A 12,463-nucleotide genomic window follows, 5' to 3' on the forward strand; every position below is an offset into this window, starting at 1 on the left:
ACACACACACACACACACACACACACACACAATGGGGCCAAAGTGAAGAACACTGACTGAGGACCTGAGTTCAGGTCTCAGGCTTTGGGAGGCTCACACCACTTATAACTCCAGCTCCAGGGGATCTGATGCCCTCTTCTGACCTCTGTGAGCAACTTCACACCTTCACTAATGTGGACAGACAGGGACACACACACACACACACACACACACACACACTCAAAGAGAGAGAGAGAGAGAGAGAGAGAGAGAGAAAGAGAGAAAGAGAGAGAGAGAGAACCAAGCACTCAAGTGATTTGAAAGTAACAATAAATCTTTTTAAAAAAGGAAAAGCAGGAGAAAAACACTAAAAACTCAGAAGGAGAACTTTTTTTCCAGCCGGCCCCTGTCATACCATTTCATCTGGACAAGGGCACCTTCTCACACACTTTTTTTAAATTCATTTTTCATTTTACATACCAATCCCAATTCCCCCCCACACCTCCTTCCTTCCCACCCCACATCCACTCCTCAGTGAGGGTAAGGCCTTCCTTGGGGAGTCAACAAAGTCTGGCACACCAAGTTGAGGCAGGATCAAGACCCTCCCCTGATCAAGGTTGAGCAATGCATCCCACCATAGGGAACGGGCTCCAAAAAGCAAGCTCATGCACCCCAGAATAGGTCCTGGTGCCACTGCCAGGGTTCCCCCAACAGATCAAGCCCACACACCTTTTTAATGTCACCAGCAAAGAACCCATAGAACACCACATTCTAGACCTAGATGCCTTTGGAATTCTTCAGATCCTGGCAAGAGTTCAGTAAAGAATTTAGGGCTCTGCCTTTGGGGGAGTGTGTGGTTGTTTTTTTTTTTTTCATTTCCCCCTCGTGGAGAGCTGTTTGCATCTTCCCCACCCAGGTAAAGTGGTCTATTTGCATAAACATGATCCTTTTGGAAGGTGCTCTGTGATTTCCAATCATCCCTAGAAATAGAATCACAGCTCCTGTCTCACCTTCCGTTGAAGTGTTTTCACACTTTAGGGAATTGCTTACAGCCACCTGAATGTAGAATTGGGTAGGTGTTCAGTTCCAAACTGATACTACTCACAGCTGTCTTCAGGACTTCAAAAGGGTGTCAAAGCGGCTTTGGAAGGTGTTTCTGAGGACACATTGTGGGATACTCTTTGCCCGTCAAGCCATGGGGCAGCACCCTGAGGATTTCCCTGAGGGTAGATGTTCCCAGGGCCTTTTCCCGAGAATGAAGTGGCTATGGACTATTGCTGCCCTGGCAGGGAGAGTGCATTGCAGTGAGAGGGAAGCAGGGTACCATGGAAACAACTTCCTTTCTGAATTTCACTATAATAGCAAGATAGGGAGAAATGTATTTCTGGAGCAGAAACAACTCTAGTGAAACAGCGTGGTTTTACAGGAAGCACGGTTGGGGATGTAGCTCAGTGGTAGAGCACTCACCTCGTATGCACAAGGTCCTGCATTTGATCCTTGGCACTTCTAACAAATAACATGAAACTGGTATTGGACTTCAGCCTCATTTAACAGTGACCTTGTGATCAGCACATACATAGCCTTTCTCCATTTCTTTTCTTTATATGCCCCCCATGCACAAACACGCCACACACTCCCCCAAAGGCAGAGCCCTAAATTCTTTACTGAACTCTTGCCAGGATCTGAAGAATTCCAAAGGCATCTAGGTCTAGAATGTGGTGTTCTATGGGTTCTTTGCTGGTGACATTAAAAAGGTGTGTGGGCTTGATCTGTTGGGGGAACCCTGGCAGTGGCACCAGGACCTATTCTGTGTGCGCATGTGTGGTGTGTGTGTGTGTGTGTGTGTGTGTGTGTGTGTGTGTGTTCATATGTATGTGCGTGTGGAAGCTGGGGGACAATCTTAGGTATTGGTCCTCTCCTTTCACTGTGTTTGAGACAGGATCTCATATTCTTCAAAGCTTCCTACACTAGGCCAGATGTTCCAGTTGCCTCCAGGGATTCTCCAGTCTCCACCTCCTTTTTCAACCTAACGGCACTGGGGTTACAGATGTACCCTGCCACTCCCAGTTTTTGACTCAGACTCTGAGGAATCAAACTCAGGTCCTCACAGGGCAAGTACTTTATCCACTGAGCCATCTCCCTATCTTAGTCTCAGTTTCTTGATCTGTAAAGTGGGCATCACCCATGCGACCTAAGCTAGCTGCTAAGGTACAGTGACAGACTGCATGTCAATTTCTCCTCATCAGTTTCCTTGCATGGCTGCAGAATTTTATCAGGGACCACAAGTGGGCAAAAAGAACTGATGTGGCTTCTTCAAATCCCTAGTGTACGCAGCCAACCATATGGGAACCATCAAGGCAGATGCTGGAGATGACAGCAATCTTTAGCCTTGAAGTCCCTAATGAGAGGTGCTCAGCTGCCTGTGACAGTAGTCAGGTCTTTCTGGATGGAGATGCTTAGTTCTGAGCTGCATCACAGCCCAGTTATAATTGGGGCTGACATCACTTCAAGATGAGTTTCCCAAAACATTCTCCATCCTTAACAATAAACCACACACACACAAACTGATAGGTGATCGATCGATCGATAGATAGATAGATACATACATACATACATACATACATACATACATACATACATACATAATACATACATACATAATACATACATACATACATACATAGATGTAATTTTTTAAAAAAAAAGAACCCCCACCTTCCAGCATCCTGTGGTCCTCCTACCAGATAGCGTCAGAGAAGCCCTATATCTTTCTGAGTGGGCAGAGGACCCACCATCAGAAACCTCACCTCCGCCTCCATCCACTAGAAGACCTTGTTCCATGATAGCACAGCCACGTGGGCATTTCATAATCGCTGTGCTAATGACAATTCTATCTTGGCTTTAATTCATATGTGATAGTTGCATTATTGATTTTGTGCCCCTCGAATATTAAACAGATAAAGTCACAACTAATGCGTAAGTAATGAGTTTGACTTTGGTGTCTGCCTCCAATGGGAGCCGATTTTTCTCCAATATTAATAACCATATCATTCCGTTAAAGATTTCAGTAGGCTAATGTGACATTTCTCTTTTGTTCTCATTTGTTTGTTTTGTTTTGTTTTTAGGGTCAAGTTGTGTTCCGGAACGGAGAGAGAATGGGAACCATTAAATTTACTCAATTTCAAGGTAGGCTTTTTGATGCTTATTCTTTCCAGCTGACGGCATTTATATTCAAGGATGTTGTGTTTCTGCAATAAAAGGCATCAGAAGAGATGGAAATCTGATATGAGATTCCAGATAAAACAAGAGTCGATAGGAAACGCTTCCCCATGAGAACATGAGTTACAGCTATGTGGAAAATTGTTTCTCAAATGCCTGACTCCTCAAGCCTACCCTACCCCCATGTGACTCCCAGGCTTTCAGAAAAGGGGAGCATGGGTAAGTCAATAGCAATATGCTGAGAAGCCTGCATTGTTTCAGGATTTGATCATAGAAGTGTTCAACAGACCCCAAAATAGACAGGCCAATGCAATGATCCCCACCTCTCCATCACCCAGCCGAAGCTACTGCCTGCATTTTGTTATCTTGGCTCACCCCCACCCCACCACCCCACCACCCCACCCCCTGTCTACTTTTTGCTAGCCATTGTAAAACCACTCCTAAACATTATCTCATTTCAATATATAAATCCTTGGGTGTGCATTTCTTCTGGAGGACTTTTTCTGACATAGCCACTGTACCTACAAGAACATTTCCCAGTTCTGAATGTCTTTCCACTCCCCCATCTATCAGTCCTCCAACCATTTCAAAGCTGACAGTTTAATAGAGAACCCTCACAAGGTCCAACAATCACATTAGTCCAGTGTGTCTCCTTAGCCCCTGTTTTATTACACCCTCCATTCCTTCTCCCTGTGCCCCCCCCCACACTTTTTATTTACCAATTAATGTTCTGCAAGAACCAGTCCATTTGGTGAATTTTGCTACCGTTGCTGCTGCTAGAGTCAAGGTGGGGTTCAGAGACCACCCCAACCATGTTCCACATGTCATGAGAACACAGTACCGAGAGGGATGGTAGCCATACAGGGGAGCAGGGCTGGACAATCCTTTAGAGTTGCCTTGGCCCAATATGGTCAGTGATGTGGTTAGCCCACCCCACTGGAGGGACCAATTGTAACAGCACTGCTTTTTGGCATCTTGACAAGAAATGAAGGTCTTTGCTCTGAGCAGATCCCACAGTTATTCCTGGGAAAGCCAGAATTAAAGTAAGCTCTTCAGATTCATTCCAACGATTCCCACCAGGCTCCCAATCAATCTGGAGAGGTGTTTCTCAGGCTGCCTCCTCCTAATGCAATCGTGTAGTTTACTCATTCATCTTCCCATGGCAGGTAATTGAAACGCATGTCAGCTCTCCAGCATGCACAAAAGGTGTCATCTTAGGCAAATGTAATTATTTTCCCATTTGTTAAGTCTTCTTCATTGGCTGAACAAAGTAAGCATCATAGCAAATACGCCTGTTTTTTGAATGATCGCAACTAAATCCTTTTGTCACATTTCTAGTTCTCAAATTATATCACTCGAGCAGGGTATTTTGTAAAATATTGGTTACTTGAGCACAGCAGTGCATGCAGATTTTATTGCCTTTTTCTTTTTCACATGTTAAGTTTTGACATCAACTCCAGCAACTATGGGTTGAGCATACCTGAATCCATAGGGCACACAGCACAGCAAACAGTAAGTCGGGGCCAGGTTTGTGGTCCTGCCCAGAACAAGCCAAGCAGCATCCTTTCTAGGAGCAGTGATACAGCCCCCTGTGGGACCAGTAGTAGGTCCTGTTGTCTGGGAAGGTAATGCTTCCATCTCCGAGATCAGCCTGGAGCCACGGTAATGCATAGGTACAAATAGCCAGAATCCTTCACTTTGGATGAAATACCTCCAAAGAATGTTGACTTTTTACCCCAGAGGTCCAGCCTCAGCTGCCCAGGTAGAAACCTACTCTGCCCATTTATGTTCCCATGTCCCCATACTGGCTCCTCTCCCCTGCCCCACTGGCTATGCCCCCATCACCATATCCTAGGACCTCCTCCACATAGCTTATATGTGTGTGTGTCCTCCTCTGGTGGGTAATAAGCTCTACACTCTAGATGGCAGGTGAGGCCATCCTGTAGAGGCTGTGCCCAGTTCCAATTCTACCTATTTCCTGTTCATCCTCCATCCCCTCTGCCTTCTCCTGAGCCCTGTGTGATGGGAATGAATATCGAAGAAGTAGCTTTTTCTTCCCCTTTAAGAGAAAAAAGATTCCCTGTAACTGCCTCTTCTAAACAGCACTGGGAACGTGTAGCAGGGAGGAAGCCGAGCAGGGCATGATTAGGCCTTGTTTGGCGTTCCCATAGAAGGCTCAGCATCTGCTCCCAGCAGCCTGCCTTCATTAGGCCCGTTTGTGAGACCGACGGATGGTGGCTTCCTTGAGATAGAAAGGGCAGCTTCTGGGGTTGGTGTCAGCACACCTGATCTGAAGGGATAGGATCTTGCAGGCTCTTAATGCCATAATTGTCATTCACAATGTACCTCAAGCAATGGAGGCCCCTCCTCTCCATGCACACCCTTAATTACTGCCTGGTCTTCTGGGTGCACAGATCCAGATGCAGCTTCTCCCTTCCCCAGTGTCTGCCTGGCACTTTGCTGAACCTTCCAGGGGAACACCAAGCCGGATAAGTTTTCTGACCCCCTGCAACCACCCCACCCTCCCCCTGCCCCATCCCATCCAGGCACTTCATAGTCTCTCTGGCCAAATGTCAGCACCCGTAAAGGCAGGAAGACACTTCCCGGAACCTACTAAAAAAACTTTCAGAACCGGTTGGCCCCTGTTGGAGACTCCTGAGGCTGGTTTTTAATGTCCTTTCCCGTCTCGTGTCACACACCACAGCACCCCCTCACCAGCCACAGTCTGAAAGGCTGCCTCAGTGGACTCAAACACTGGCTTATGTGAGACCAGAGATGTAGTCCCTAAAACTTCAGCAGGGTTGTGAGCCAGCAGGGACAGAAGGACATTAGTGAAGGTGGACTTACTGGGACCAGAGTATTGTTCCCAGCCTAAAGACTGCCCAGCCTTCACCATCCAGGGGGAACCCCCTCAAGTAAGAGGGCCCAGAAGATAGAAGACATTGAGTGTCATAGAGTCACAGGCTGTGCAATACAAGGAAGCCTGACTCTCCATGCCTCTGCTTGAATACCTCCAGGGATGGGGAGCTCATCCCCCCTCATGTGAAAATATTACTGCTTCCCAGGCAGTGTAGCTTAATCGCTCTGAAATTTCATTTCGGGGCTTATTTTAAAATAGTGAAATAAAAGACAACTGTGTCCCTTGCCTTGAAGTGACTGAGTATTCAGTGACATGGTATTGTCTGGCTAGGTGACTAGCATGACAGCTACTGCTATCCTTCTCCCCTGGCCATTCTCAACAAGAACCAGAAGTGTGGTCTTAACTCACACTCCTCACTGGCACATGAAAGACCCTCTGTCTTGTTTGTCCCCCTGCTCCCCTCATTTATCCCCATACCCCACTTCCCCAGTGGGGGACCCACACCCTCATTGCTTAGAGAGAATATTGCTTTTGTGTGTCTTGCCCAAATGTGAATTGCCATTTTATGTGTGTATATCTTGAATTTGCCTCAATGCCACGGGATTGTGTAGCTTTTTAGTTTTCCCTGTTTTTGTGGTTGCTGTTGCTTTACATTCAGCCCTCTGTTTTTAAATATTCCTCTGACTCCCTGCTGGGAGTGCATCTAGTCCAGGACTTCTCCCTACCGTCTCCATGGATACATCCATCCCACATCCACTCCCCAGTTACAGGCACCAGCTTATCTTAAACTTTGTATCCTCATGAATAATAATAAGGTCCTTATACACATCCCCTTATGGATTCAATGGGAGCTTCTGCAGGCTGTTAGGTTGGAAAGTGTGTGCACATTAAATGTGTGTACATCTGCCGGATTTCTCTTCCCAAGGATGGCACTGCTTCCTGCCACTACTGCAGGGTTGCCTACGTTCCTCCTTCCCTTCTTATCTCCCTCCCTCCTCTCCCCCCTCTCTACCCCTCTTCTCTTCTTCCTTCTTCCTCTTCCCCCCCATCACATGCAGTCCAAAGATAACCTAAGTTATGCTATGATTTTCAGTGTCAGCTTCCTAACATACTAGGCCTCTCGGCCATTTGTTAACTGGCAGTTCTGACCCTCTGACCCTTATTAGCCCTAAGCTTCAAAAGTGTCTTCCAGTCCACCTCTGTTCTGTAAATTCCAGGTGCCTATGGAGCAGAACTTTGAAGTTTGAGTGTGCACACACCTCCTACACATACCCCATTATAAGGTCTTCTGCATTTTCCAAGCTTTTTGAAAATTGGGTCTTTTTCCTTTTTGCATTGCTTTGTTTCTGACACAATCTCCACAGCTCAGGCTATTGGTAACTCACTTTGCAGCCTGGCCTGTAGCCCACATCAAACGTGATCCTTCTGGCTCCAGTTCCTAAATTCTAGGGTTACAGGGATTCACCAGTCTAGTGGGCCAGTCATTTAACTTTAACACATATGTTTGCCTCCTTTAAACTAGAGTCAAGTAAAAATAGACATGTGGGAACTGGGACAGAGACCATGTCACACAGATCATAGGGGAACATGATAGAGACCATGCCACACAAAGCACAGGGTGACAGGATAGGACCATGTCACAGGAATCATAGGGGGACAGGATAAAGACCATGTCACACAGAGCACAGGTGGACAGGATACAGACTATGTGACATGGATCATAGGGACTATGTCACATGGAGCATAGAGCCAGCTAGAACAGAAGGCCGGTGACACACTTACCCTCCTGTCTGGGGGATGTAGACCAGGGAGGAGGCCATGTCACTCCCCGATAAAGCCTTGGTCCAACTGCTCCCTGGACACTCTTTGGCCCACAGCCAGGGAATATTTTCAGACTGAACATTTTTTCAGCATCCAGCTTGTCATCAATAGCATCTATTTTCTCTAGGTGCCCAAAGGCAAGGAAAAACTAGGATTGTTCTACGGGTGTGGGACTCTGTTTCATAATATTTTAGCCTTTGAGAACTAGAAATTGTCCACACTGAAAGTTTAGAGTGTAGCCCAGTGGCTCTCCACTCCATCTTTATGATGAGGTCAGCTTGGGAAGCTTTTGAAATACACCCCAGGATCCACTTCCAAACCTCTAGGGTTCGATGATGAATGGGCTGGCGCCCAGGCATCTGAGTGTTCCAGAGCCCCAGGTCTCTAAGTCCCTACTAAGGCTGAGAACCACCAGAGCCACTCAACACAGCTGGAGAAAGAGGTACCCAGAGAAGCAAAGGTCACACCAAGAGCTGATAGCAAACACAGCTGAGCATGGGGACAGGGAACCAACCAGTGACAGCCATGTATGGTCCCTACCCCTGCTGGGGTAGTCTTCTTTCCAGGCTGTACACAGATAGTCTTATCTGTGAGCTCTAATTTATAAGTCCCAGTGTGGACCCATAGAATTACCACATGCTTTTAGGATAGAGACCCGGGCTGAAAACCTAGAAGTGCTGGGCCAGCAAGATGGCTCAATGAGTAAAATCACTTGCCATTGCTGCACTGATGACCTGAATTCAATCTCAAAAACCCATTGTGGAAGGAAAGAACCAACTCCCAACAATTGTTCCCTGACCCTTACACACCTACACACTAATAATAATAAATAAAAGACTTTTTCTGAGAAGGGTACATGTCAGGCTAACACGTAGCCAGTGCATGGAAAACAGAAAGGTGCAGGCACCTTGTACATTGTAATTCTGGCTGCTAGGCAGGCTAAAGCAGTAGGACCAAAAGTCAAGGCCATCCTTGGCAACTTATAAGTTCAAAGCCAGCCGATACAATTTAGTGAGACCATGTTAAACACAAAATAAACTTGGTTGGATGTGGAGGGAAGGGGAGCCACCATGAAAGTAGAGACATCCATGGCAGTAAGAGAACACTCAGAGTATCTGAAGGCACTCTTCTCATGGATTAAATAACCATTTCCTGTTAGTTGAGCCATTAGTGAGGCACCTGGTAAATGTACTGCTCACAAACCTCACAGCTACGCTGAAAGTTCAGCGATTATAGTTTTGTTTGTTTGTTTGGTTGGTTGGTTGATTTTGTTTTTGTTTTTCAAGACAGGGTTTCTCTGTGTAGCTTTGTAGACCAGGCTAGCCTCAAACTCACAGAGATCCACCTGCCTCTGCCTCCAGAGTGCTGGGATTAAAGGCATGCACCACCACTGCCTGGCCTAGCAATTATGATTTTTAAATGAAATATTTATTTACTGTCATTCTGAGAATCAAACCCAGAGCCTTTCACACACTAAGCAAGGGTTCTACCACTAGGCTGTATCTTCAACCCTTGGAGATCTTGTTTTGATTTTGTTGTTATTGCTGTTATTGAGACAGGCTCTCATTATGTAGTCCAGGCAGGCCCCAAACTTGCAATTCCCCTGCCTCGGCCTCTGTATGCATACTATGTGCATACTTTCTGTTTTACATCTGTGTGTCCCCAGCTCCCACCATAGAGCCTGGCCCTTTGCAGGTGCCTGACAAATTCAGGGACATAGTATAACACTTCTGTGACATCAGAGATGTCCCAGGCCACCAGAGTCAAGGGTGTGGGAGTAACTTTGACTTCACTGCCTATAGAAAATTATTGATGGTTTGAGCCCCTGAGCTGGGCTCAGCATGCCAATAAGTACTCAGTAAAAGGAGGCAGGATGATGGGCAGCCCTGCTCAGCATGGGCAAGAGTCAGAGCCCGGAATCAGAACAAGAGAGCCCTGTCAGGTGTTCCTTGGGTGCTGCCCATGTGACTTCAAGCCCTCTCTTTGCCTGTGTGAAGCCCATCTATCCTCTCTGGACAGAGGAGTTAGGTCATGGTTTCTAAGCACTTAATGTAGAAACTTGCTAGGTCCTGGAGCCTCCAACTATTACCTCCTGAGAGAAATTATGGTGATTATGATCTCTGTGGGAAGTTGAATATTATTTCATTTCCATGGACAGTGCATACAGCAGGTTTTGGGAGTCTGTAGGGCAGGCTGTGTGGCTGTGTACACCTTGGGGTCCTGCAGTGTCATTTCCCGGGTCCTGGGTCCTATTTCATGTGCTGCCTCCCCATGCTGAATAAATAAACCAGGGCCTCTTCCTCCTGGAGACTGGAGAGCCCATGGGGCTAAGGACTTCAAAGGTGACAGCAGGGGTGCTGGAGTCCCCGCTCAGAGTGTGTTAATATGACATTTAAGACCCAGGTGACCCAAGCAAGCAGCAGCCACCTGCACACTGTGGACCCCCCTTTCCTGTGACTTTTACACTCCTCTTTCCATGAAGTCTGGGAAGCAGGCGGAAGTGTGGCCTGGGAGAGTCTCCAGTCTGCCTCCTGAATGCTTACAAGGGATGATCAGGACTTCTGTACTTCCGCAAACTCAATCTAGGCCTGAGCCCAGGCTCTGTCTCCCTGGGGCCCCCTTAGGTTCCCTTTATAAGCTCTGGGAACTTGGCTGGCGGGAGTCTGCAGCTTTGGGGACCCACCTGCACCTTGGTGGGTCTTAGAGCAGTAGACATGTTCCTCTAGTGGTGACCCATGGAGACAGCCACTCTGTAGCCAGACACAGCTGTCACTCAGGGATCCCATCAAGACACCATAGTCAGGAAGAGCAAGGGCTGTGGCCAGAGGTTTCTGTCCTGCCTGGTCCCACAGCCATTCAGTCCCAAATAAACACACAGAGGCTTCTATTAATTATAAACTGTTTAGCCAATGGCTCAGGCTTCTTATTGGCTAGCTCTCTCTTATTAACCCATTTCTTTTAAATTATGTATTTCCACAAGGCCATGACTTACCCATAATGCTCCAGCATGTTACTCCTTCAGTGGCTCAATGGCATCTATCCCTCAACTCACTCTCTGTGTTCCTCCTTCAAGCCTTCTTGCAGTCTGGTAGTCCCGCCTATACTTCCTGCCTGGCTACATCCTGCCTGTCCATTGGCCAAAACAGCTTTATTCATCAACCAATAAAATAAACATATATTCACAGCATACAGAAGGATATCATCCCCCATCAAGGAGCCATGAGAAAAGCCCACATTTTGAACTGAACTCCATTCCTAGTGCCACTGGGGCCTTAGAGAAGACATGGCCAACTCAAGACTTAGTTTTATTGTCAGTGAAGTAACACTAAGAGTCCCTTCACCACACACTGAAGGTACCAGACAGAATAGAAAGAGAGGAGCCTACACCTAGCCACTGTTGATCATTTTCTGTTACTGTAACAAAATACCTGAGGCTAAGTATTTGCTAAAGTAAAGAGGCTTGCTTAGCACACATTTTAGCAGCTGCCCTTCCATCAACTCACTCTCAGAGGAAGAAACCACAACCCCTTTTGAATGGCATCCATGTGACCCAAATTCTCCCACCAGGCCTCTTCTTAAAGGTCCCGCCACCTTGACACTGTCACACGGAAACAAGATTCTAGCACACAAACCTCTAGGGATACACTCAAATCATATCAACAGCGAGACTCTGTAAATACCTGTGGCTCCTGCCTGCCTGCCCCCAACCCTACAAGGCCTGCTTTGCCCTGAGGGCTCCATTCTGTAACCCCTGACCCCTTGCCACCTGCCCTTTCTATATGATACCACCTTCCTCTAACGCTGTTTCATTGCTGCTCACTGGCATCTGCCAGGCACGAAATCCAAAGCCCTAACTCAAAGCGTTGCTTAGACAAGTCTCTCGGTGTCGTGTGACATGGCTAGTCAGCTCCATGGTCACATTTCCCCTTCCCCTGGGTGCTAAGATGCTTCTACTGGTGGCATCTGACTGCTGGAGAGGACTCATGGTTTCTAAGCACTTAATGTAGAAACTTGCTAGGTCCTGGAGCCTCCAACTATTACCTCCTGAGAGAAAGTATGGTGATTATGATCTCTGTGGGAGATCTCCTCCGTCCAGAGAGGATAGATGGGCTTCACACAGGCAAAGAGAGGGCTTGAAGTCACACGGACAGCACCCAAGGAACACCTGACAGGGCTCTCCTGTTCTGATTCCGGGCTCTGACTCTTGCCCATGCTGAGTCCCTCCTTTGTTCTCTGCCTGTTGCTAAAGGTTGGTACTCCCCAGTGCTGTACTCGATCCCTCCATCTTGATGGGATCTCCCTGGGGTCTCATATCTGCCTGCTAGGATGAGACGCCCTGCCTCACCTTTGCCCTGGGCTCCATACCCATGGATGTCTTCATCTAGGTGATCCACTGGGCAGCTCAGCCTCAAGACATCCAATGTGTGACCTCTTCCTGTATCCCCCACTCATAAAATTGCATCTTAAGGTCTCTATCATCCACCCCAGAATCCTGGGTACCTGGCTTGTTCCCTCTCATCTGCCATTTGTCACCCAGTATCTTATGTTACTTGGGGAAAGTAAACCTTCTTCCTGACACCTTCC

At 47.2% G+C, this 12,463-nt stretch overlaps 1 protein-coding gene across 1 annotated transcript in view; it reads left to right on the forward strand.

Moving 5' to 3' along the window:
- Positions 1 to 12,463, forward strand: part of Gabbr2 (gamma-aminobutyric acid type B receptor subunit 2) — a 344,902-nt gene that overhangs the window by 256,546 nt on the left and 75,893 nt on the right. Inside the window, 1 exon segment of the mRNA XM_027403592.2 lies at positions 3,105 to 3,165. Within this exon segment, the coding sequence (XP_027259393.1) occupies positions 3,105 to 3,165 (61 nt within the window).

The sequence above is a fragment of the Cricetulus griseus genome, chromosome 2, assembly GCF_003668045.3.
Source record: "Cricetulus griseus strain 17A/GY chromosome 2, alternate assembly CriGri-PICRH-1.0, whole genome shotgun sequence".
NCBI lineage: Eukaryota > Metazoa > Chordata > Mammalia > Rodentia > Cricetidae > Cricetulus > Cricetulus griseus.